The 27,830-nt window shown below is 47.0% G+C and overlaps 1 protein-coding gene across 2 annotated transcripts in view; it reads left to right on the plus strand.

Moving 5' to 3' along the window:
• Positions 1-27,830, plus strand: part of SLC35D2 (solute carrier family 35 member D2) — a 216,512-nt gene that overhangs the window by 120,679 nt on the left and 68,003 nt on the right. For both annotated transcript variants that reach the window (XM_030193642.1, XM_030193641.1), the window contains exons 6-7: positions 6,497-6,565; positions 22,157-22,259. In XM_030193642.1, coding sequence (XP_030049502.1) covers positions 6,497-6,565; positions 22,157-22,259 — 172 coding nt within the window. The remainder of the gene's footprint in view (positions 1-6,496; positions 6,566-22,156; positions 22,260-27,830) is intronic.

Consider the following 27,830-nt stretch of genomic DNA (forward strand, 5'->3'; position numbering starts at 1 on the left):
CAATCTGGGAGAGTTCGACAGGGGAGGAGACCTACTGGAATCCTGGATGTGGTTCGGGAGGCTTGGGAAGAAGAGCCCAGTCTGGGAAGGAACTTGGCTGAATATGTGCTCATCATGCAGGAGAGACTAAAGAAAGCTGGGGAGGCTACCAAGCTGTTGTGTTTGGTCATGAGCCCTTGGACCTAGGCCGAGGCCTAGGGCAGACTGAGCCCACGCTGGCACAGAGACTAAAAGGCTACAATGCCCAGCATGCTCAGGGAGACCAGAAAGCACCACCAGGGAGGCAAGATAGAACACTCATACAGCCGCAAGGCCGAACTGGAACCCACACATAACAGAGTCTAAGCGCACGGGCTGCAAGGCCAAACTGGAACCCAAACACATAGGAAGAAAGGGAAAAAAATGGAACAAGGTCCCCTAAGAGATTACCAACCAGGCAGCACATGCTGTGCAAAATACAGCCACAAATGAAAGGTCAAAAGAACATGCATGCAGGCACAATCAATAACTAAAGGGTTAAAGGCAACCCCACGCAAAAAGATAGCTCACCCTATGCCTAAAGGCACAGTCAAGCAAAAGAACTCACACAAGCTCAAATAGCAGAAACAGCCAGCAAAGGGTTAAAGGGAAACCACACAGAGAGGCAGCTCAGGGCTGTGCTAGAAACTGCAGCTATACAGAAGAGCAGCCCAAACTGATTCAAACAACAGATTCAGCAAGTAAAGGGTTAAATGGAAACCACACAGAGAGGCAACTCAGGGCTGTGCTAGAATCCGCAGCTAAACGGAAGCCCAAACAGATTCAAACAACAGATTCAGCAAGTAAAGGATTAAAGGGAAATCACACAGAGAGGCAGCTCAGGGCTGTGCTAGAGCCCACAGCTAAACGGAAGAGCAGTCCAAACAGATACAAACAACAGATTCAGAAAGTAAAGGGTTTAACCACACAGAGGAACAGCTCACAGCTGAGCTAAAAAGCACAGCTAAATTGAGGAGCAAGTTCTCACACACTCAGAAATACAGAAAGTAAAGGGTTAAAGGCTAACCACAGAGAGAGAGAACTTACACTGTGTCTCAAACACAGACAAACGGAGAATCAGAAGGAAGCTGACAGCTGAGGGAACTAATGCTAGAGCATCTTATACAAGCAGAGGTAGGCTTAAATAGGGTCTGGCATCTGACATCATCATCCTCAGATGTCAGACCAATCCCTGACATAACCATTCAGGATCAAGATCCTGTCACTACCATGCTTATCCCAGTAGGATAATAACACAAGCCCTGCCTGGAAAAGGCTCAAGTGGGTCAAGCCCGAGCCTACAACCAGAAGGTGGTACAATGAACCTTCCAGCCGGGGGATAGAGTCCTAGTCCTTTTATCCTCCTCCAAGAGTATATTATTATGCATGTGGCTAGGTCCTTATGAAGTGGTGGAAAAGACAGGGCCTATCAATTATAAGGTGGCCCAACCTGACAAGAGAGACAAGGCGAAGATCTTCCATGTTAATTTATTGAAATGGGTCCCAATGACAGCAGCCCTAGTACAAAGAGATGACTTTGTGCCACAAATCCCAACAGAATCCAGACCAGATCCATTTGGTGACCAGCTCTCCATCTTGCAGAAGGCTGACCTAGAGCAGTTGGTAAGCCAGAATGAAGATGTGTTCTCCAGAGCAGTGGCGTTCCTGGCCTGGATGGCACCCGGGGCGGAGCGCCGATGCGCTCCCCCCCCCCGGGTGCAGCGTGCCCCCCGCTAGATGACACCTCCCCCCCTCCAGCGAAATTACAACCCCCCCCCCGGGTGCACGCCGCTGGGGGGGGGGGGGTGCCACAGCGCGCACCTGCTCCTCCGAGTTTGCTAAACTTCGTTCGTTCGCAGCGAATGAACAAAGTTTAGCGAACTCGGAGGAGCAGGCGTGCGCCGCGGCACCCCTCAGCGGCGTGCACCTGGGGTGGACCGCCCCCCCCCCCTTGGTACGCCACTGCTCCAGAGTGCTAGGCCAGACCCACTTGCAACTCTTGAAATTATCACCGAGCCAGGAGTGGTAGTCCAGCAACATCCTTATTGAATCCCAGAAGTCCGGCAGCAAGCTTTGATGAAAGAGGTCACTGAAATGCTAGAACTGGGTGTTATCAAAGAATCAACCAGTAATTAGTGATCTCCCATTGTGCTGGTACCAAAGCTGGACAGGAGCATCTGGTTTTGTACTGATTTTCAGAAAGGCGAATGCTGTCTCTAAATTAGAAGCCTATCCCATTCCAAGGGTGGATGAACTCATTGAGTGACTAGGAGGAGCTCAATTCATTTTGACCTTGGACCTAACCAAGGGATATTGGCAAGTACCTCTCACCCCAGCTGCTAAGGAGAAGACTGCCTTTTCAACAACCCAGGGTTTGTTCCAGTTCATGGTGCTACCATTTGGCTTTCATGGAGCTCCAGCTACTTTCTAGCACCTTGTGGATTGCTTACTTAAACCCCCATGGCAACTATGCAGCTGCCTACTTAGATGATATTGTCATCTACAGTAAGGCTTGGAGGACCCATCTCATCCAAATAGAAGCAGTACTGGATAGTCTACAGACTGCTGGGATAAAAGAAAATCTCAAAAAGCACTTCTGGGGTGGACAAGAAGTCTGGTAGGGAAAGGACAAGTAATATCCCAGATCCGGCAGGTAGAGGCCATCACCCAGGTGCCAGTATCCCAGATGAAGAAGATGAAGAAGCAAGTATGAGCCTTGCTCAGGCTTGCTACTAGTGCTGGTTTATTTCAGTGTTTGCTGAGAAAGCAGAACCGCTAGCCCATCTATTGCAGAGGAATGCTCCAGAGAAGACATATTGGACTGAAGAGCTGGATTGTGCTTTTCAAACTTAGAAGAGATATCTGTTCGAAACTGGTGTTGGTCAGCCCGGACTTTAATAAACCCTTCATCATGCAGACCAATGCTTCAGAGGTTGGACGGGGCCATTTTGGCCCAGGAAGTAAACGTGGAAGACCACCTGGTTGCAAACATTAGCTGGAAGCTGTTCCCGAGAGAGAAAAATTATGCAGTAATTGAGAAGGAGGCTTTAGCTGTAAAGTGGGCCCTGGAAATCTTCTAATGCTACCTGTTGCGGTGACACTTCCTGTTCATCACTGACCACCAACCCCTTCAATGGATTGCTTGTCATAAAGATTCCAATGCACGTGTAATGCGGTGGTTCCTTAGCCTTCAGCCCTTTAGCTATCAGGTGAGATATTGGGTGGGCCAAGAACATATTAATGTGGACTTTTTGTCCCGGGAGGTAGACCCTGATATGGCAGGCGCTCAACCTGGTACAACTGAGCTGAGGGAGAGGGTATGTGAGAGGATTTATAGAACCATGCCCCTACCCTTAAGAATAGTACCTTAGATAGCCTGAACCACCTTAAGAGAACTAGTCTCGCCTGGGAGGAAGTGAGCCGAGAGGAGGGGTGGAGCCTAAACCAGGAAATATATAAGACAGGGCCTGACTGTGATTAAGCAGGCCCAGTGAGAAGAAGGAATCGAAGCCCCAGTGTATATCACCACCACATATGGTTAAGAATTGTGACCTGACTGAGGCAAGCTGCTTTTGCTTCTTGTTTGAGGCTGACGATCCTTGCTCTAGCTGGAGTCAGACCCTAGTACTTGGAGAAGAACTGAGAAAGACTCACAGGTAGTGTTTGGAGTAGGGCTGCCTTACCAGACACAGACAGGCCTTGCCAGCCTGAGGCCTGCTTAAGACTGCTTATTGAACTACAAAAGCATTCTATCTTTTGGTCCTGTGATGTAATAGGCCTCAGGATTCAATTAAATAAACACTTGTTTTCATTTATATCCCTTTGACCAGCTGTATTATTTCACAGGCCCACCCTCAACCCTTGCTCGGGGTGTCACAGATACAAATAGTAATGTAACATATTAGCAACAGGCAAAAACATCCTTCTCCTCCAATTCGACATGTCTAGTGCATTCAACATAGTAAACCATAATATATTAATAAGTTCGGGATTGGTGGAAACATACTTAACTGGATCAAGGGCCTCCTAACCACAATCAAGTAAAATCAAATTCAAACATATCATCACCGTGGAAAGCAGACTGTGGAGTACCGCAAGGATCACCGCTATCACCGATCCTATTCAACTTAATGATGACCCCACTTGCCAAGTCCTTATCCAACCATGGCCTTAACCCTTTCATATATGCAGACGATGGCACAATATAAATTCCCTACAAAACCAGACTGAGAGAAATCACCAACGAAATCAAGCTTGGCCTGAACATCATGGATTCATGGGCAAATGTATTTCAACTAAAACTCAATAAAGAAAAAACTCATTGTCTCGTCCTCTCATCCCAACACAGCGCAGACATCCCCACAAGTATCAACACCCCAGATCACACCCTTCCTATCTCAGACAGATTGAAAATCCTTGGCGTTACAATGGACCGTAACTTAACACTAGAGAGCCAAGTGGCATCCACAACAAATAAAATGTTCCACTCAATGTGGAAACTGAAACGCGTGAAGCAATTCTTCCCGAGGGAAACATTTTGCAACCTGATACAATCAATGGTACTAAGCCACTTAGATTACTGCAATGGAATTTATGCAGGATGTAAAGAACAAACCTTAAACACGGCAGCTAGGCTTATATTTGTTAAAACATAAGCGCAAAACCTCTCCACGAAAAACGACACTGGCTCCCAATCAAAGAACGCATCGCCTTCAAAATCTGCACCCTGGTTCACAAAATCATCTACAGAAAAGTCCCGAGTTACATGACAGACTTGATCGACTTACCAATTAGAAATACATCCGAATCATCACGATCTTATCTAAATCTGCACTACCCAAGCTGCAAAGGACTTAAATACAAAATAACTTACACATCTAGTTTTTCCTACATAAGTACACAACTGTGGAACGCATTACCAAAAGCCTTGAAAACGACGTGCGACCACCTAAACTTCCGGAAATCACTAAAAACCAACCTGTTTAAAAAGGCATACCCTACTGATCCAACTTAAATGCCTAATCTCTGCAACACAACCAAACTAAAGCACATAATGGACATAACACAACTCTTCCGTTCTCTGATTCTCTAATGTGGCTGTGCCACATGAACTTGATCTTACCACAACATCACCCTGTATTTGTTCACACTGGAGCCTGCAAAGGCCTCTCTGGTACTATGTAAGCCACACTGAGCCTACAAATAGTTGGGAAAATGTGGGATACAAATGTAACAAATAAAAATAAATAAATAAATGTAGATGGAAAATATATTGTATAAAATAATAAATTGTCATTAAATTCAAGGTAATTTTAATATTCTTTGCTCCAGATGCAACAGCGTTGAAGGTTTTCTGTTGCCATCTCTCCTTTTCTTCCCTCTCTCTCTATTTTCTTTTCTCATTTTATTGATCCCAAGCAGGAATCCCTAAGCCCTAAGAGGGTTTCTCAAAAGAGGGGGGATACACCCCACCACCAGCCGAGAAAATCCAAAGTGAAGCTAAGGCTCTGAGCCCCTGCAGCTTCAGAGCGGGAGTAGAAGTCAACCTGCCCTGCCAGAACCTCTTCAGCCTAGCTGCACCAGCAAAAGTGTCCCACCTGCTGGAGACAGAGCAATTCTGATTGACTCCTCAGGTGCCCTAACATTATATATGGAAATTGAGCAGATTTGTTCTGTCTCCACCTGCTGAGAGAAGTTCAAATCTCACTGGTTTTGACTAGTCTGGTATTGACAAAGTAGAAATTTTAATTTTCTTTAAGTAGAAGGGTAAAGGGTCATAGATTTGATATACCACCTAGGAGGCTGAGCTAATAATAAGAAGAGGAAACTTTTCCATTTACTTGGAGAATTGATACAAGCTCATAGGGTGTTACACTTCTAGGTCACTGGCTCCAGTCCAGCCCTTGTTAGTAGAGACCAATATTGTTTGAAAGCTGTTTGGATGTCTGTGCAAACTGAGTTTGCATGCTTAGCCCAGTTACCACATCACTAACACCAACATCACAGTTTGCCACTAGTTGGCATTGATGTTGCCAGTCTTCATAGAAGCCAGACATTGCATTAGCTTGAAAAATGAATTTCCTGTTTTTAGAGTTAATCCTTCTAGGACTGAGGCCTGTTGGCAGGCACTGTGGGAAACTTGCACTGCTGCTCACGCTAAACCTGTTCTGAGAATAAATGCAAGTCTTCAGTTTCTGCTTCTGTTAATATGCTATTTTTCACAGGCAAAAAAAAAAAAACTCTTGCTCAGATAAATATTTTATCTGATCTGTTTTTCAAAAATGCCTCACAAAAGATGAAAAATAAAAATCCATCACGCATGAAAAGAATCTCCAGTGAAAGACTTACCTGGGTACCAAACAATTATAAAATTAAAATTTAGGAGCACCTAAGAGAATCTGTCCATGATGTCGAAATCTTTATGTGAACTTATTTAGTTTCCAGCCTTAAGCTGAAAAGGTGTGTCTTTTGTTCGTAGGAAACGATATCCATTATCCATTATCCTCAGTGTTTGTGCAATCATTGTTGGGGCCATCGTAGCTGCTGGGTAAGATTTCAGCTCCTTTCTATGAAAAATGTCTCTGTTGTCTTGCTTTATTGTGTTCCAAAAAAATATTCATGTACCTAATCTGTCCACAACCAGAATATGTCAGGACAAAAGTGGGATCTGATACTGACAAATGGAGACAATGTGGCTCATTTTCAAAGCACTTAGACTCAGTGGTGTAGCAAGGGCGGGACGGTGGGGGCGGTCCGCTCCGGGTGTCATTGGGTGGGGGGGTGCTCCGCTCCCGCTGCTCTGCCTTTAAAATTTTTTTTCGAAGCGCCGGAGAGTGGCAGGCAGCGCGCCTCGCGTCTGCCCAAGATCTCGCTGACGTCATCGCCCTTCCCACATTGAGTCCCACCCCCTCTGAGGCAACTTCCTATTACCGTGAGGGTGGGCGGGACTCAGTGTGTAGGAAGGACGACGACGTCGTCGACGAGATCTTCTTTACTAGCAGGGCAGACGCGAGGCGCGCTGCCTGCCACTCTCCGGCGCTTCGAAAAAATTTTTTTTTAAAGGCAGGACAGGGTAGGAGCAGCAGGAGAACGGATCTCAGCTGTCGGATCGGGGGGGGGGGGGGGACTCAGAGGGGAGAAGGGGATTGGGGAGGGGTGGGGGAGCTCAGAGGGGTGCTTAAAGGGGATTAGGAAGGGTGGGGGAGCTCAGAGAGGGGAGAAGGGGATTGGGGGAGGGTGGGGGAGCTCAGAGAGGGGAGGAAGGGGATTGGGGAAGGGTGGGGGAGCTCAGAGGGGTGCTTAAAGGGGATTAGGGAGGGTGGGAGAGCATCAAGGAGGGAAGAAGGGGATTGGGGAGGGTTGGGGGAGCTCAGAGGGGTGCTTAAAGGGGATTAGGGAGGGTGGGGGAGCTCAGATGGGTGCTCAGAGAGGGGAGGGGGAGGGGAGTGCTCAGATGGGAGAAGGGGTCTGAAGCTGGAACTGGGGTCTGACAAGGGGGCAGGAGGGAAAATGGGTCCATGCCTGGGGCAGGTGGGAGAATGGGTCTGGGGCTGAAAAGGGGGGATGCAAGGCATGTGGTGGATGAAGGGGGCTGAAACTGTGGGGACTAGGGGCTTTAAAGGGGACAGGGAGAAGTGGCTGGGGCTGAAGCTCGGAACTGGTGAGAGAAAAGGGCTGGGGTTGAAACTAGGGGCTGAAAAGAGGACAAGGAGAAGTGGCTGGGGGATGAAGCTCGGGTCTGATGGGAGAAAAGGGCTGGGGACTGGTGGGATAGTGGGGCTGAAAAGGGGGGCAGGTGGGAGATGTGGGCTGGGGCTGGAACTAGGGGCAGGTGGAATAAGGGGGCTGGAACTGGGGGCTGAAAAGAGGGGGCAGAGAGAGAGGGGATAGAAGGGGGAGCGTGAGGGAGGGCAGACCCTGGATGGATGGTAGAGGGAGGGCAGACGGATTGAAGGGGCAGAGAGAAAGGGCAGATGGTGGGTGGAAGGGGAGAGAGAAAGAGGGCAGACTGGGGCAAATGGTGGATGAAAGGGGCAGAGATAGAGGGCAGATGTTGATGGAAGGGGGAGAGAGATGGCAGACTGGGGCGGATGGTGCATGGAAGGGGCAGAGAGAGAGGGCAGACACTGGATGGCAGAGAGAGAGCGAAGACAGATGCTGGATAGAAGGAAGACAGTGAAAAGATGAGGAAAGCAGAAACCAGAGACAACGAACTGTAAATATATATTTTTATTTTTTTGCTTTAGGATAAAGTAGTATTGTAGCTGTGTTAATAAATGTTTATAATAGAACATGTAAATAAGGTAATCTTTTTATTGGACTAATTTTAATACATTTTACTTTCGGAGAACAAAACCCCCTTCCTCAGGTCAGGATAGGACACTGTAACAGTACTATACTGAATTGACCTGAAGAAGGAGGTTTTGGCCTCTGAAAGCTAAATGTATTAGTCCAATAAAATGATATTATTTGTTTTATTTCTATTTGTTAATTTGTAAAGTGGTGATTGGTATTTGTTAGTTTTTTCAAATTTACATCTGCTGTCTTTATATTTTGCACAGTACTAGAGGACATTTTCTGTTTCTGTGGTGTTGCATTGTATGCAGAGTCTGGCATCGGGGGTTCAGTTTAATTTTTGTCTAAATAGAAAGTTTATGATTACTTATTCTATAGTGGATTAGGGTGTATCTGTATTTGTGAAAAAGACATGGCTTTCGATTGGCATTGACTGTGCAGGATCGACGATCTGTACTAATCTGTCTGTTCCATATCATCATGCTGATCAATCCATAGACTGGTGGGTTGTGTCCATCTACCAGCAGGTGGAGATAGAGAGCAATCCTTTTGCCTCCCTATATGTGGTCCTGTGCTGCCGGAAACTCCTCAGTATGTTCTCTATCTCAGCAGGTGGTGGTCACCAGGGGCGTATCTGGACTCCGGCGGTAGGGGGGGCCAGAGCCAGAGAGAGGGGGCACATTTTAGCGCCCCCCCCCCGCCGCCGCCGCCGCCCCCACCGCCGAGCCCCCACCGCCACCAATGACTTAGTCTCTCCACCCCCCTCCCGCCGCCAACCCTCCCCCGCTGCCGTTCTTACTTTTGCTGGCGGGGGACCCCAACCCCCGCCAGCCGAGGTCTGCTTCCACCTGCCGCTGCCTTCAAAACTTCTTCTTCAGCCGGCGGGGGACCCCAAACCCCCGCCAGCCGCCCCGCGCTGTTTAAAATTCATCTTCGGCCTCCGTGGCCGTGCTGCTGGGATAGGCGGCGCTGTTGAAATCCACTTCGGAGTCTGACGTCGCAGCACGTACAACGTACAACGACGTCAGACTCCGAAGTGGATTTCAACAGCGCCGCCTATCCCAGCAGCACGGCCACGGAGGCCGAAGATGAATTTTAAACAGCGCGGGGCGGCTGGCGGGGGTTTGGGGTCCCCCGCCGGCTGAAGAAGAAGTTTTGAAGGCAGCGGCAGGTGGAAGCAGACCTCGGCTGGCGGGGGTTGGGGTCCCCCGCCAGCAAAAGTAAGAACGGCAGCGGGGGAGGGTTGATGGCGGTAGGGGGGTCCAGGGCAAAATCTGCGGGGGCCCAGGCCCCTGAGGCCCCACGCAGATACGCCCCTGGTGGTCACACACAGCAGCAGCTCTGGCTAGGTCTCCAAGCCTAATTTTTAGGTTTTGTTGAGTACCTGGGGTTGAGGGCTCTTCTTGAGCAAGTGCAAACCTGGTGGTGCCAGGTCCCTCCTTTTCTCCCCCCTCCCGCTGGCTCCGTTGAAAAAAAAAAAAAAATTTTGGACGTCCTTAAGGGCGTTTATTTCAACGTTTATTTCAACATTTATTGCAGCTGCTCACTGGGACACCAGTTCGTTACAGCTCGGAGCGAGAAGCAGGTAATTTTACCTTTTTTTAGCGGGCAGGGGGTTCCCCGTTCGGTCTCCACGTGGCTTATGGCGTCGGAGGGTGAGGGCACGAGGATTCGCTCCCCGGACCGCGTGGGTGCGTCTAGCGGGGATGCGGGGATTTCAAAGCCTGAATCGCCTTTGTTAAGCATCAGTTTGGAGTCCGGTCAGTGTCCCGGTTCTTCCTCCGGTGCGGCGGTTTTTCCCGCCATAAGCACCCATCCCCCACTGCTCGCCCACTCCATGTTGGCCGGCCACTCTGCTCGGACGGCTTCTTCTTAGGCCGCCCTTGAGCTGGGAGACGTTAATACTATGGTCGCCCTTGATTCGGGCGACGGTAAGAAAGCGGCCAAAGTTAAGCGCCGTTCTTCCCGCGCGGCTCCTGAGTTTCGCGCCGGACGCCATTTTGGATGCGCAGCATGTTTCTCCCCCGCTGTTGCGAGCGCCGGTTGAGGGTGTGTCTAGGGCTGTGGCCCAAGCTGCAGAAGTGCACAGTTCGGGGGGCTTCTCCCCTGAGTTCATTTTGCTGCTGCATCAGGCTTTTCTTATGCAAAACGCTGCCCCTGCCCCCCTGTCTGATAAAGGGTTTGAGGCCTCCGGAAGCAAGCGCCCTCGGGTGGATTCCCAGGCCCTAGAGGACTCTGTCTCCTCTGATGTAGATGAGGGCAGCGTATCTGAGTTCTTCCAACGGTCCTTTGGGGATTCCTTGGAGGAGATGGATTCCCGCTCGGATGGAGCGGATGACCCCTCTGCAGCGTGGATCTTTCGCTCAGAGGATTTGCCCAACCTGTTAATGCAGGCCATGAGCATTTTAAAGATTTCCTCTCCGGAGGACGTCTCTCCCTCAGCCCCTGTTGGCTCCGCCATTATGCTGGGGACGAAGCGCCCGCCTAGAACCTTCCACGTGCATGATGCCATGCACACCTTAATTTCGGCTCAATGGGATGTCCCGGAAGCGAGCCTCAAAGTGGCTAGGGCTATGTCCCGCCTCTATCCTAAAGTGAACGTGAGGCCTTTCTTTGGCCTACCGTGGATTCTTTAATCACTGCGGTGACTAAGAAAACGGCGTTGCCGGTGGAAGGTGGCACGGCCCTAAAGGACGCCCAAGACAGAAGATTGGAGGCGGCCTTAAGGTCGTCCTTCGAGGCGGCTGCCTTAAGTTTGCAGGCCTCAGTTTGTGGCTCCTACGTGGCCAGGGCGTGCCTGACGATTGTGCAGCGGGCTTCCCCCTCGGATCCTTCCTTGAGGGCTGATTGGCCGGCCCTGGAATTGGGCTTGGCTTATTTGGCAGACTTGCTGTATGATGTCTTGAGAGCCTCGGCTAAAGGTATGGCTCAGACAGTCTCTGCGCGGCGGTGGCTTTGGCTGAAACATTGGTCTGCGGACCACGCCTCTAAGTCCCGCCTGGCTAAGTTGCCTTTTAAAGGCAAGCTGCTCTTTGGGGTCGAGCTGGACAAAATTGTGACCGATCTCGGCACGTCTAAGGGCAAGAGGTTACCAGAGGTCAGGGCTCGGGCCAGTGCTCGCCCCGGTATCTCCAGAGGACGGTTTCAGGAAGCCCGTCGGTACCGCCCGGGCAAGTCGGGCTCCTCTGCCCCCTCTTCCTTCAAGAGGAACTTCTCCCCCAAGCAGCATTCCTTTCGCAGAGACCGCCGTCCCGGAGGTGCGCCCTCCGGTCCTCCCCCAGGGTCTCGTACCCAATGACGGGGTCCTGGTCCATGGCCCAGTGCAAATTGGAGGACGCCTGTCCTCGTTTCTGGGCGAGTGGACCAGGGTAACTTCAGACGCTTGGGTGCTGGAAGTCATCAGAGACGGCTACAAGCTAGAGTTCTGCCGACCCTTAAGAGACGGGTTTGTACTCTCTCCCTGCAAGTCTCCGGTCAAGCTGTGGCAGTGCAGCAGACCTTGGACAATCTGATCCACCTGGGTGCGGTCGTTCCGGTGCCAGAAAATCAGCTTGGCAAGGGACGTTACTCCATTTACTTTGTGGTACCAAAGAAAGGAGGTTCTGTAGGCCTATCCTCGACCTCAAAGGGGTCAATCGGGCCTTGAAAGTTCGGCACTTTCGCATGGAGACCCTCCGCTCTGTTATAGCGGCAGTGAAGGCAGGGGAGTTCCTGGCATCCTTGGACATCAAGGAAGCGTACTTGCATATTCCCATCTGGCCTCCTCATCAACGCTTTCTGCGTCTTGCAGTCCTGGGCCGACACTTCCAGTTCAGAGCCCTCCCGTTCGGGTTGGCTACTGCTCCGCGGACCTTCTCCAAAGTAATGGTGGTCATCGCGGCCTTCCTGAGAAAGGAAGGAGTACAAGTCCATCCTTATCTGGACGACTGGTTGATCCGAGCCCCCTCTTATGCAGAGTGCGGCAAAGCTGTGGACCGGGTGATTGCTCTTTTGAGCTCCCTGGGGTGGATCATCAACTGGGAGAAAAGCCAGCTGCGCCCGACTCAGTCCCTGGAGTATCTGGGAGTTCGATTCGACACCCAATTAGGCAGAGTGTTCCTGCCGGACAATCGGATTGTCAAACTTCAGGCTCAGGTGGACCAGTTCCTTGTAGCCTCTCTGCTCCGGGCTTGGGACTATGTGCAGCTGTTGGGCTCTATGACGGCCACGATGGAAGTAGTGCCCTGGGCCAGGGCTCATATGAGACCACTACAACACTCTCTGCTGCAGCGCTGGACTCCGGTGTCGGAGGATTATGCTGTGCGCCTTCCCTTGGACCCAGCAGTGCGCAAGGCGCTGAGCTGGTGGCTGCAGACAGACAAGTTGTCTGCAGGGATGCCTCTTGTGACCCCGGAGTGGATTGTCGTCACGACGGACGCCTCTTTGACGGGCTGGGGAGCCCACTGCTTGGGAAGGACAGCGCAGGGGCTCTGATCTCTTGCAGAGGCAAAGTGGTCTATCAACCTCCTGGAACTCAGAGCCATTCGGTTGGCGCTTTTGGAGTTCCTCCCGGTACTGGCGTTGAAGCCAGTACGGGTCCTGTCGGACAATGCCACGGCTGTGGCCTATGTCAACCGCCAGGGAGGTACCAAGAGCGCCCCTCTAGCCAAGGAGGCTATGAATCTATGCCATTGGGCGGAAGCGAACCTGGAACAGCTGTCAGCGGCCCACATTGCCGGAGTCATGAATGTCAAGGCGGACTTTCTCAGTCGCCATACCTTGGATCCCGGAGAGTGGCAGCTATCTACTCAGGCGTTCTTGGACATCACGAAGCGCTGGGGCCAGCCGAGCCTAGATCTGATGGCGTCATCGGCCAATTGCCAAGTGCCGCGCTTTTTCAGCAGAGGACGGGACCCTCGATCCCTGGGAGTAGATGCTCTTCTCCAACAGTGGCCGACACAGGAGCTTCTCTATGTGTTCCCGCCCTGGCCCATGTTGGGCAGGGTGCTAGACCGGGTGGCAAAGCATCCGGGCCGGATAATCCTGGTGGGTCCGGACTGGCCCAGACGTCCCTGGTATGCGGACTTGATCAGGCTCTCAGTGGACGATCCTCTGCGGCTGCCAGTGGAGCAGGGCCTGTTGCATCAGGGTCCCGTGGTGATGGAGGATCCCTCCCCCTTTGGTCTTACGGCCTGGCTATTGAGCGGCAGGGTCTGAGAAAGAAGGGCTTCTCAGACAAGGTCATCGCCACTATGCTAAGAGCGAGGAAGCGCTCTACTTCTACTGCTTACACCAGGGTTTGGCGTACCTTTGCAGCATGGTGTGAAGCAGGCTCACTTTCTCCCTTCACTGCTCCAATTTCTTCAGTGTTGGCGTTCCTGCAAGAAGGTCTGGAGAAAGGCCTGTCGCTCAGTTCCCTTAAAGTCCAGGTAGCGGCTCTGGCTTGCTTCAGGGGCCGCCTGAAGGGTGCTTCCCTGGCTTCGCAGCCAGATGTGGTGCGCTTTCTCAAGGGAGTTATTCACCTGCGCCCTCCTCTGCACTCAGTGGTGCCTGCGTGGAATCTCAACCTGGTGCTAAGAGCCTTGCAGAAGCCGCCTTTTGAACCCTTGTCAAGGGCATCTCTGAAAGACCTGACGTTGAAAGCAGTCTTTTTGGTGGCTATCACTTCAGCCAGAAGAGTTTCCGAGCTCCAGGCACTCTCATGTCGAGAGCCCTTTCTGCAGTTCACTGAGGCAGGAGTGTCTATTCGCACAGTGCCTTCCTTCCTGCCCAAGATTGTTTCTCGCTTCCATGTGAGTCAGCAGCTCTGTCTCCCTTCCTTTCGTAGGGAGGACTACCCAGAGGAATACTCTGCTCTCAAATATCTGGATGTGAGACGAGTCATCATCAGATACTTGGAAGTGACCAATGATTTCTGGAAATCGGATCATTTGTTTGTCCTGTTTGCAGGTCCTCGTAAGGGTCTGCAGGCTGCTAAGCCTACAGTGGCAAGATGGGTCAAGGAAGCCATTGCAGCGGCTTATGTGGCCGCGGGGAAGGTGCCGCCTATCCAGCTGAAGGCTCACTCCACTAGCGCTCAGGCGGCCTCGATGGCAGAGGCCGGGTCCGTCTCCTTGGAAGAGATTTGCAAGGCGGCAACTTGGGCTTCGGCCCATACCTTCTGCAGGCATTACCGCTTGACTGTGGCTGCTCGGGCGTAGGCCCGGTTTGGAGCTTCAGTGTTGCGGTCAGGGATTTCTATGTCCCGCCCTGGGTGAGTACTGCTTCGGTACATCCCACCAGTCTATGGATTGATCAGCATGATGATATGGAAGGTAAAATTATGTATCATACCTGATGATAATTTTCTTTCCATTAATCATAGCTGATCAATCCATAGCCCCTCCCAGATATCTGTATTGTTTATATTCTGGTTGCATTTCAGGTTCAAGTTTAGTCTTCAGTTCCTGTTCAGGAGGACTTCGTGTTCAAGTTTTTCAATGGATTCTTCAAGAGTTGAGACGAATTTGTGTTACAGTGAGCTGCTGCATTCCTCTCCCCTCCGTTTTACGGGGCTGGATTGAGACTTAAATTCTGCCGGCGCTCCCTCCCGCTTCGTGCGGCAGTAGGGCAGCTTTGTACCCCTCCCGCTTCGGCGGTGGTAGGGTCAGTCAGCTCCTCCCGCGGTTGCGGTTGCAGGATAAGCCAGATCCCCCCGCATCGGCGGGTTGTGGTGTCCCTCCCCCGCTCCGCGCGGATGAGCTGGACGGATTCCCCTCCCCCACTTGTGTGGGGATGAGCTGGGTTAATTCCCCTCCCCCATTTCGGCGGTGGTGAGCTGGGCAGAGTGTCCCTTTGTGGGTGTAATTCTCTAAGTGCTGAGTCCTGCGGATGGAGCTTGGATATCGACATACTGAGGAGTTTCCGGCAGCACATGACCACATATAGGGAGGCAAAAGGATTGCTCTCTATCTCCACCTGCTGGTAGATGGACACAACCCACCAGTCTATGGATTGATCAGCTATGATTAATGGAAAGAAAATTATCAGGTATGATACATAATTTTACCTTATGTTCTGCTGAAACATTTTGTCCTAAAAGGTGACAGCAGACTGAGCTACAACACATTTCTCCTTATTACATTTATATCCTAACTCTCCTAATAACAAAAATAATTTTCTAGTCCATTCTAGGCATTCTGCTTCAGTCTCAGCAGACAGTAGAATATCATCTACATAGACAAACAATGACACCGTGTCAGGCAATCAACTCATGAAATCCTTTAAATCCATCATTAGTTGTTTCGAGAATACCGATGGACTATCAGTAAAGCCTTGCGGCATCCTAGTCCACCGGTATGCCTCATTCTGTACTATAAATGACGTCAAATCCCTAGACTCTGGATGAAGAGGTATTGAAAAGAATGCATTAGACAAGTCAATGACAGTATTGTACGCATATATATTCTGGGTGTGCAAAAGGGTAGCGGGGTTCGCACAAATTGGAAATTGATTTTTTGTAACCTCATTTAGCTCTCTTAAATCATGTACTATCCTTACATTGTTTTCCCCTTTCGGGACCGGAAACAATGGGGTATTGTACGGGGATACTGAAGGTTCAATAATACCACATTTCAATAATTTACCAATGTGTTCCAGGGTTTTGGATACTAATTTAGGTCGTATGGGGTAAGGGTCTTGCTTCGGCCCCTGTGCCCCTTCTATTAATTCTATCTTATGGGGTTTTGCATTACGGCTAGTCCATATGGTGACTCACTTGTACTCCAAATATGTTGCGGTAATTCTTCCATAACCCTTACTTTATTTTCATTATTCAACTGTTGGACCATGGTGAGCAAACTTGGTATTTCTTTATCTCCAAAATCTAAACACAGTCCTAATCGAGACAACAAGTCTCTACCACACAAATTTACTGGGCAATCGGGTGCCACTAGGAAGGGTACCACAACCTCCCTTGAACCGTGCGGTTGGCATTCCAGGCGCACCAGAGTCGGCTCCGTTAGCCTTTTTCTTTGTTCTATCCCCGTAAATCCCACTGTTGTTCTATACTGATTTGAAAGCTTAACTCCCTGTGGTTTTGCACATAACACAGAGGTACTCGCCCCTGTATCTATCAATAATCTCACAGGAGTTCCATATTTTCCAATTGTCAATGTAATAAAGGGCTCCCTTGTGTCTAACCTGAAAATCATTCCCTCTTCCTGACATGGGTCCGCTTCCAGTCAATAGCATTGGTCTGGAGTATTCTGCCAAGTTGGAAAGGCATTCACAGTGCCCTGTCCCTGTGATTGCGTCGCCGGCTGCTGTATTGCAGTCTGCGGGGCACTCGCAGGTATCCCTACTGCTTGGGGCATCAATCCTTGCTGCGTCTGCATTTGTACTTGGGGCATTCCTGTATTCTGATAACATTCTGAGGCATAGTGACCATATTGCTGACATCCCCAACATTGTACATGTGCCCTCCTATTAGGTGATGGTCCTGATCCTTGCATCCCTCGACCTCTACCCCTTCCTCTAACCATGCCTCGTCCCCTTGGTTGGTACGGCCGGCTATATCCTGGTTGTACATAGTAAATGACCTGTGGAGGTGGAGCAGAGGGCGTCACAATTGTTTCTTGTTTTTTGTTTCTATCCTGTTCCTTGCTTTCCAAATCCTTTAACTGCATAGTCATTAACTTAGAAGTTAATTTAGCATGTTCTTTCTGAGGGGTCTCTATCATTTTACGATGCACATTGCTAAAATGTATCAACGTCTCTCTTATTTCTGGCCACGGCTTTGAGGACAGGGCAATGACAGCATCTAAATTCTTACGCATATTATCAGGCAGTGTGGACATGAATAGGTGTAAAAATACTGCTACATTATGGTCCACATCCGCATCTTGCCCTGTTTGAGCCTTATACAAATTTATACATTTTGTCAAATGCGCCGAAAAATCAGTTTTAGGATCCCATTTATTTGCCGTTATGGCTGAAAAATCAATCGGGGTTGGATACATCACATGCAGAGCTGCAGAAAGAGCAGCCTTAATATTTCCTACATATACATCCCCATCCGCTGTGTGTGACATCAAACGCTGATACCCGCATTGTACCGCAAGCTGAGGTATACTGACGCCCAATGCCGCACACAGGGCTTTAAAATCTCCAATAGTTAATTGAGTTCCTGCTGTTGCCAGTTCTATTCCATCTAACCACATACGGGCTCCCTTCACTATACTGGGAATTTTTGCAACTAAAGTTGTAACATCTACGGGAGTGTATGGCTTGTAATGACGTACTCGATTGCCAGCCGCGTCTAAGCGCGTCATAACTGGCATGTGTAAAGCACTACTATCTAAAGCGCCGCAAATCTCCTGTTTACATTCCTCTTCCACCTCTTCTTCAGCCTGTTTTATTTTGTAAAACCAATTGTCCCAGTACTCCAGCCCTGCTTTAATAAAGTCCAGGCTTCCCGCCTTGAGGCAATATTTATTTATTACTTTTGTCAAATTCTGTACGTCCTCATGTGAGGTAGGTCCTCCCTCATCACAGGGGAAAAGGAGGTTTTTAACGTCCAACAGGTTCTTAGTAACTCCCCACCATTCTGCCCCATATTTAGTTTTATCCAATCTCACAAGTTCTGCAGCTACATGGGTTTCCTTAAAAATTGCCTTTGACGGTCTGGGTGTCAATTTGGGCGGTGTTTCCCTGATTTTAGACGTGGGTGTCTGAGGATCCATTTTAAGGGAAGGTTCAGGGGGTGGCTCGATACATAGCCGAAGCCGTCCCTCAACCGCAAATTGTGTGGCTAGGTCATATTGCTCTGATGTAATTAACGTTTTCAAATCAGGGTAAGTGCCTGATTTTGCACTAGATTTTCCTTTTTCTTTCTATCTCACCCGTTTTTCCTCCTTTTTTTGTTCCTTAGTCCCTACATCACTGACCTCATTATCCCCTCCCTTTGAACCGTCTTCATCACTGGAGGGGTCGTCTAAAGCAGAAAATCCCTCACACGGTTTAGGGCGCTTCTGCTCTCCTTTCAATCCTTTGTCCCTTATTGGGCAAAGGGTTTCTCGTGTAATTTCACCTGACTCATAAGGAGGTGGCCGTTTTTTTTATAATTTTCCTGTTCTTGTTGTATTTTTTCTACATCTGCATGGAATAAATCAGCCGCGACTGAAAATAAATTCCAAATAGTAAGATGTTTTTCTAAACTTTTCTGCTTTTTCTTATTTTCCTGTATGTATCTCAATAGAGACAATAATTTTGGGCGATCAAACAATCCATACTGAGACCAGCTCAAAAAAGAATCTTTTGCATCATATTTGACCCATTTCTCATGTGTTTTTTCAATCTGTTTTTTTATCTAACGGGAATAATTCTATGACGTGCTGCAAAGGGGTGCATTTTTTTGAACTATTTAAATCTAAATACAAAGTGTATACAGGGGGCTTTTCTTTCTTATCTGCCCCTTTCCCTTCCATTTTATTCTGACTATTACAATTTCTCCGATATAACCACAACCTACAAAAATATACTAGGGTGCTTAAGCAAAAAATATATACAAAAAAGAGAACTACAAAGGGAAACAAATATACAAAAAGAAAAGTCAGTGTGCACTATTACTCACGCGTCTTCTTATTTCTTTTTAAGCAAGCCCAGGAGTCGTCACCTGTATGTCCACGTCAGTAGGTTGATCACTCCCACGTCAGTGGTGCACAGAAATCAAGGCTAGACAACGCTTGCTCTCAAAATCCTGTAAAACTTTCGTTAACAACAAACACTTAATTTGTCATTCGTCTCTCCTTTCGTTCCATGTGCGGCATAAGTCCTGCCGCGGTCGCCACTTTGAAGAAAAGGCTAGACGAATTTTACTTTTAATATAAGATGTTTATTCACCTCTTAGTTTACAATTTACTGTATAGCATCAATGGGCTATACAGGAAGCATATCTGTACTAGCAAGCAATGTACAGGCAAAGAAGTCAGAATGCTTAATACACAGATTTCTCGTTGGTCTTATATACCATTTTTCTTTGGCATTCTTATACAACATTCCATGCAAGTCTCTGAATACCACAAAGCTTATGTGCAGAACATGCTGCGTCTGTTTCCCCTTATCGTTTCCTTTTCTTTCCCACAGACTTTCTGGAGCCCTGCCTTTGGCTGATGGATGTTTACTGTCACATTCTTTTCTCATGCCTCAGGAGGTTTTAGTGTTGACACAGCTTGTTCTGATCATGTTCTTTGGAGCCTTCCACTACCTTCTTTTATGCTTTTATTCAACAGGCCCCAACTGCCTCATGACTCAGCGGTCTTGGACTCTGCTCTCAAGAGAGCACGGCGTTCGAGGGATACCGCTTCGGCGCCCCCGGGGCGGGAGTCTCGCACTCTGGACTCGTTTGGGAGGAAGGCCTACCAATCTTCCATGCTCGTGACCCGCATCCAGTCTTACCAGCTCTACACAAGCATCCACATGCGGAATAATGTGAAGCAACTGGCGGACCTGGTTGACAAGCTCCCACCGGAGCAATCCAGGCCTTTTCAGGAGGTGGTCAGGCAGCTGAAGGCGTGCAGAAAGTTCCTGTCCAGGGGTATATATGACACCTGTGATGTGGCATCTCGTGCTGCGGCCCAAGGTATAGTGATGCGCAGGCTGTCATGGCTGCGTGCCTCTGACCTGGACAACCGCACCCAGCAGAGATTGGCCGACGTCCCTTGCCGGGGGGATAATATTTTTGGTGAGAAGGTCGAGCAGCTGGTGGACCAACTGCATCAGCGGGAAACTGCCCTCGACAAGCTCTCCCACCGGGCGCCTTCAGCATCCACCTCAGCAGGTGGACGTTTTTCCCGGGCCAGGCAGGCTGCGCCCTACGCCTATAACAAGCGTAGGTACACCCAGCCGGCCCGAAGGCCTCGTCAGGCACAGGGACAGTCCCAGCACGCTCGTTCCCATCAACAGCATGCGCCTAAGCAGCCCCCATGCTTAACACATGGGCGTCCTCAGCCGATAATGGAAAAAAGAAGGGTGTCCCTGACGAGCACTTGGCTGACTTTACTTGATCCTTTTTTCTTGCAACCGAGCCTCAAAAAGGTGCCCAAACTGACCAGATGACCACTGAAGGGAATCGGGTACAACCTCCCCTTACTCCCCCAGTGGTCACTAACCCCTCCCATCCTAAAAAAAACTTTAAAATATTTTGTGCCAGCCTCTATGCCAGCCTCAAATATCAAAACCCAGCTCCCTGACAGCAGTATGCAGGTCCCTGGAGCAGTTTTAGTGGGTGCAGTGCACTTCAGGCAGGCGGACCCCGGCCCATCCCCCCCTACCTGTTACACCAGATGACCACCGGAGGGAATCGGGGATGACCTCCCCTTACTCCCCCAGTGGTCACTAACCCCCTCCCACCCTCAAAAGTTTTTTGGCAATATTTTTTCCGGCCTCTATGCCAACCTCAAATGTCATACCCAGCTCCATGACAGCAGTATGCAGGACCCTGGAGCAGTTTTAGTGGGTGCAGTGCACTTCAGGCAGGCGGACCCAGGCCCAACCCCCCCCCCCCCCCACCTTGTGGTGGTAAATGTGAACCCTTCAAAACCCACCAGAAACCCACTGTACCCACATGTAGGTGCCTCCCCTTCACCCCTTAGGGCTATGGTAGTGTTGTACAGTTGTGGGGAGTGGGTTTTGGGGGGGGGGTTGGGGGGGCTCAGCACGCAAGGTAAGGAGTTATGCACCTAGGAGCAATTTCTGAAGTCCATTGCAGTGCTTCCTAGGGTGCCCGGTTGGTGTCCTGGCATGTGAGAGGGACCAGTGCACTACGAATGCCGGAGCCCAGACATGGCCAGGCATTAAATATCTGGGGTTAATTCAGCCCACGGCTGTAAGCAGCTTAAAAACTGTTGACCACTACGGGTTGAATATCTACCTCAAAAGTTTTTCAGTTGTGGTCTCTTTATTGTATGATTTGTTAGTGCCCCTCTTTAATACGAGAGCAGAGTCTTGGTTTCCTTAGACTTTAGTGAAGCATCGCAAGTAGCCAATTGCCTAAGAAGAACCTAGACAATATTCATAAAGGATATATGGAGACACAGTACTGGCAATTTGTTCTCGTTACGGATATGCAGAGGCAAAAAGTTTCAGTTCATTTGTGGAAAATATAGCTTTTTTTCCTCAGTTTTTCATGAAATTTTTTGACTCATTTTACACATTCTTTTAATAAAAATGCTAGTCTGTATTGAACTTTTTAAATTAATTAATTCATAGGTTAAATCGATTTTGTGTGCCTAAAAAGTTTTAAGGCACCAAAATGCAGAAGCGACGGAACTCTTTTTATGGTTGGAGGGGACAAACAAACCAATCTCCTCTCTGGCTCTGCCTCTAGGCTGTCTACTTGCTGATGCTCTGTTGGGGAAAATATTGGTCAGATCATGGCCTCAGTAGCCCACCCTATTCAGCTTCCTGTGCCTTAATGAACTGACTGTGTGCTCATGAATGCACATCTCTAGTTCTCATAAATATAACTGTCTCTGGAAAAACATGACTTAAGTCACCAGCAATAAAAAATGAGGTTTTATTGAATTCTATTACAGCAAACAATTTGTAATGCAACAGTCCAAATCCCATTCTTTATGTGAAAAAGTAAAAACGTTACAGAAATTCAAACATGTTACTGCTTTTAGACTCATAACATGAAAATAAGCCTTTCTCAATATTTTGGATCCGTGACATTAGTCCCAGAGACAGTCACACATATAATCCTGTGTCATATCTCTGTTACCTTCGTACTGAGTGTATGGAAGTCGGTATAATTGAAGTAGAATGTGAATTTGTTTTTGATGCAAGAGTTGCACCTAAATGTATTTTTAAATTTTCTTTTTAGTTTTGATCTTTCTTTCAATTTGGAAGGATACATTATCGTTTTACTGAATGACATCTTCACAGCTGCAAACGGAATTTGTATTGCAATAAAAATCGATCCTAAGGTAATCTTCAGAGGTTTAAATGCACACACATCACAAAGTGCAGAGCATTTGGGTGATAATGTTATGATTTAGCAATTTTGAAAGCCATTTATGCAGGGATATAATTTTTCTGGCTGAATGGCTGTCTGAAAATTACCAACCCTCTAAGAAGGTACAGGCAGCTTAATTTTTCCTATATTAATTATCCCACAGAAGTAGCCACATGCATCTACACCTGCTCTCAGGCACATTTCCCTGCTTAAGTTACAGCGATGTGTGTGTTTTATAAAATATGAATTGGTGCAAATCCTGTCCAAACCCCACCCCAGCAATGGTTCCAACCAGGTCAGCCAAATTTATGCCTTTACCTCAGGTAATTTTATAAAAGACACTTTTTAAACATAAACATAGCTTGTAAAGCATTTTCTGCTTTTAAACATGTTTGGCAGTTTGGCACACTGAAAACAGCTGTTATCAAGCTTCATGTGTTTCAACACATGTAAAAAGCAAGCATTCTGCGTGATTAAAACCATTATTTAAGAAAGATATCGCATGTATATAGTAGCAGTTACAGATGTATATTGCATACATGTTTTAGGAAGCCTCTAGTTACGTGGGGGTGGGAACTGATTTGGGCGTGGCTAAACTCTACGGGCCCTGTTTACTAAGCTGTGCTATAGGCGTGCTAGCATTTTTAGGAATATATAGGCGTCTATAGCGTTAGAGTGTGCTAAAAATGCTAGCACATCTTAGTAAACAGGGCCCTACATATTTGGTTCACTTGTATCCCACATTTTCCCAGCTTATGCAGGCTCAATGTGGCTAACAAAGTTATTAGAAAATTACATAATACAACAGGATAAAATTTACAGAAGCAGCAGAAATAAGAGAATATGGATGGGAATACAGGAGCAACAAAAGGGAAGAAGACAGAAGGAAAAAGCGAGAAAACAGACAAACGGAAAATGAAGGGGTTTAAACAGCATTGTGGACTTTGGGGTAGGCTTTACTGAACAAATAAGTTTTTAATAATTTTTTTAATGTTAGATGTTCCGGTGTCTGTTTCAGCAAAGGGAATACACTTGTATGGGGTATGATATCCTTGTAAGGATTTACACCCTCTCAAAGGCATCTATACATTTAGAGAAGTGCTCATTTTGGCCAGGACTTTACATGAAGGATTAGGGAGTCATTTTTCCTTAATCCCATATAGTTTAAGGGCAATTCTATAAAGTAGGCGCTAACATTTGTGATCTGGGGGTCATTGCACAAGCCTGTTATATAAATGGAAAGGGAATGGGGCTTGATATACTGCCTTTCTGTGGTTACTTATTTTGTACCTGGGGTAATGGAGACTGATGTGACTTGCCCAGAATCACAAACAGCTGCAGTAGGAATTGAACCCGGTTCCCCAGGTTCTTAGGTTACTGTACTAACCACTAGGCTACTCCTCCACTCCTAGGCACATAGGAAGTAATTCTACTACTACTTATCATTTCTATAGCACTACAAGGCATACGCAGCGCTGTACACCATACACAAAAAAGACAGTCCCTGCTCAAAGAGCTTACAATTCTATATGGATCACCTAAAGTTAAGTGCCAGGATGTTGTGTGTTAAGTGTGAATTCTATAAGATAGCTGTACACACAACTGCCGTAACAGAATACTAGTAGTGTAAAGTCTACATTTATGTGCCAAAGTTTAGGTGCAAGCACTTATGCTAGTTCAATGGCAGGTGGAAATGCTCACACCTAACTGTAACAATCAAATTAAGAGGACCTCACAGTATATGTGTGGGGACTTCTGCTAAATATTTCAAAAGAATTGTCCCAAACACTTCAGTTATAGGTAATATACAGTCCAGATTCACACAGTCATCATTTTTAGCTCCATAGACAATTTATTGAACGGGGATCATCAGAATATTAGAGAGCAAGACCCATGCGGGAGCAGCGTCCCATAGTTTAAGGCGCTGCATACATCTCATAAATCACCCGATTTGTTTTAAATCTCTTTATTTCTTTATTTCTTCTTTTACTTTTATCTATATTTATCAGTCTTTTTCTTATTATTACTTTAAGATTTTGAGATGCTTAAGTAGTACTTAGTAGTAGCAATAGTACTTAACTTTGGCAGCGATTTTTCCCCCACGCTAAACCTCCGCCAACATGGCCAGGTTTTGTATTCCTTCTTCAGGGAAGAGGTTCACATCTCCTTTTTCTTCCAGCATATATGAAAAAAAATGGCTGCTAGGCATGGAGGAGTGGCCTAATGGTTAGTGTAGCGGGTTGCAGACCTGGGGAGCTGCGTTCAGTTCCCACTGTTGTTCTGGTTGGCAGTGGGTTGAGATCCTGGGGAGCCAGGTTCAGTTCCCTCTGCAGCACCTTGTGACTCTGGGCAAGTCACTTTCCCTCCATTGCCCCAGCTGCAACAGCAGTACAATGTACTACTTAGATTGTGAGCTCACTAGGGGACAGACCTAATACCTGTAAAATGAAACTGTAATTGCTTAGGTCTAAGCACTATAGAAATACTGAAAATGAAATGAACCAGTGCACCTACCTGTCTGACATGCCCCTGACCCACTCATGTCCCTTTCAGGTCCACACCCTCCTTGCAGTTGCATGTGACGTGGAGCATTCAACTTACAGAATAGTGACAAATGACAGTTACACAAATAAATGCAATTTTTTTATTTTAATTGATTTTCAAAAAAATTATAATTAAAATAACTTGAATCAGGAAAATGCAAGTAAACAATATAGAATGCACGGAATAATAAAGCAATCTAAGAATAAACATTCTAACTTACTGAAAACTAGCTCTGACCCCTTACCCTCTAAAAACAAAAGAAGCTGTGAAAGATCAAAAGAAAGCATATTTAGTATTATCTAACAAAATTATACATTTACAAGGATATTGCAGTTGAGAACAATAAGTCAAACTTATTCCTCCTAGTCTGAGTCCGTTTGCACAATCAGGGAAAATAGAAATCTCCCCTCCCATAAAGTTATATCCACCAGAATGAAAAAACAATCAAAGCAGAGCTTCTTTGTCTTGCATAAAATAAAAGAAACAGAGTAGATCTCTTAATAAGCTTCTCAGCTGACCTCTTCAGTACTGCAGAAATATCAAGACTATTTGAAAAACATTCTATTCTATTTCGGTACTTCTATTCTGCCTTTAACAAAGCCTCAAGGCAGTTTACAAACCAGAGAATATCCTGAGAAGTTTGTTGTTGCTTTATAGGAATATAATAGATTTTATTGAGAGGAGGAAAAACAGACTCAGAATATTTTAAACAGTCTTTAAGGAGCTGATAAAACAGCTCCTTGTAGAGGGTTGTCAGAACTATAGGAAAGTTTAAAATCCCTCAAATTTTGCTAACGAATATAATTGTCAACATTTTCAAGCTTTCTTTGAAATACAATTCTGTCTTGCTGCATTGAAGTCTGGGTTTGTTTCAATTGCTTAACTTGTGCAGTGAAGTCCTCAATTTTAGAACTATTCCGGACAAAGGAACACTCAAACTTTGAAATGCTTTCACTAATTATGCTGTACATTTGAAGTCAAACTAGAGCTGTCCATATCACTTCCAAAGTTATTTGAGCAGGTCTCACCAGCAGGGGTAGAGCTACCGTTTCAATCCCCTGATTATGTAGCTCCTTTGCCACCTGAGGCGAAGCAGTCGTCATCTGTAGGGACCTGTTAATGCACTGTATTTCCCAGCATGAGTTCTGGAGGCTGGATCCCACCCACAACAGTAGGGGGCAATGCTGATTCCATAGCCTCACTCACAGACAACCTGGTACTTGGCGCTGAAGGCAGTACTGGACATAGGATCTAAGTGACAAATTGCTTCCAAAGTCAGGGCTCTCCTTTATGTCCTGACCTACTGCAGAAAGAAAACTGATAATTTCCGCCTGGTGAAGGGGAAACTCTAGCTGTGGATGGGTAGGAGTCCACTTTTGCCTTGCCCTCCTCTTAAGCATCACAGTAGAAAGATAAGATGAAAATATAAGTAGAAGCGAAACAGTCACCAGGAGGATCAAAAACCAGCATACCTACCTGGCAGCCATCTTGTTCCCCCGTTGTAATTATTTTCCTTAACTGGTAGAGGAACATGTGAAAACTTGTGGGACTAAGTCATGTTAGTTTCACAGCCTCTGATATGATAGCCCCACATACCAGATAAAAATTGTTTTAATAAATCTGGGTTTATATAATATAACGAGGGTGAGGGTAAAAAAAAAAAGTAGCCCCTACAGTTTTTTTGCAGTTTCTTCAGCAACCACTTTTGAATTTCAATGAGAAAATTTATATACTTATTTAGTCATCATACTTACGTATTACATTAAACAACATTTAATTATCTCAAGCTATGTTGATGTTTCTGACACTTTAAAATTACTACCTAGCGATTGTTGCACATTAAAAATGTTTGAGCTAAAACACAGTAGAATAACGTATTTCAAATTTTGAAGTAGTGCCGACAAATTTTCTTCAGAGTGCTGAGCTTCCAATTCTGCTCTGAAACCTTGTTCACGCAGGGCCCCTTTTACCAAGCTGCGCCAAAAGGGGGCCTGCACTGGGATCGGTGTGTGTTTTTCACATTCGCCGAGGTCCCCTTTTACCACAGCGGGTAAAAGGGAAGTTTCTCTTTCCTGCAGGAAATGGCTGTGTGGAAAGTAAAGCACTTGCTGCTCGACCATTCAGGGGGGAGCCACTGCCTGATTACCCCCAAGTACACCCTGGCAGTACTTCCTGTTAGCGAGCGGTAAGCCCGCTTTGGGCTTATCATCGCTTAGTAAAAGGGGCCCGCAGTGTCTAGATTCTCATTTTGACTGCTACCGACACCTTGCCCATGATTGCCGTTCCAATCCGAAATGTTTTAAAGAAATTATATGTAAATTATTATATTATCAAGTACAAATGATTCAAATTATTGTTTACAAAAGTCTATGTCACTGTGACATCATTAACAGTAGGCTGGTACCCCTTCTTTTCAAATAATGGTGGTTTTACAGTGCAAATATTTTTGAAGGCGTGAAAATCTCTGGGTAGTCTTACTAAAAAGTCTGTAACTTCGCTGTGTTTAAAGATAATCTCATTCCAATTGGGACATAAATGTAGATAGTAACAACAAATAAAGCTTTGAAATTCTAAGCTGTTGCTAAGAAAACAAACAAACAAACAAACAAAAAACTCTAGGGAGCTCTTTTTTTTTTGCCTCACCCTATAGATTACAGAAGTGGTTTGAAGATTGTATTTTTTTTCACAATAATTATTTTATTGCTGACATATCAAAAATCACACTTCCAACCAATGAAAAATAGCAATACAAACTTATTTCACAAGTCTTATCCAAGCCTCAGTGCTTATGAAAGCCAGCCATCCAGCTTTAATTATTCCCCCCCTCATCTCCTTACCCCTCTTCTTTAAACTTAGTCAGGTTCTTGAGGCTGTTCCTCTTGCATGATGACTATTCCAGACACCTAACATCGTAACTTCCCGTGTCTAACTTCTATACTATCTAAACTCATGAAACATCTTGTCCAGATTAAACAAAACACAGAACTGTAAGGACAAT

The sequence above is a fragment of the Microcaecilia unicolor genome, chromosome 2 (genome assembly GCF_901765095.1).
Source record: "Microcaecilia unicolor chromosome 2, aMicUni1.1, whole genome shotgun sequence".
NCBI lineage: Eukaryota > Metazoa > Chordata > Amphibia > Gymnophiona > Siphonopidae > Microcaecilia > Microcaecilia unicolor.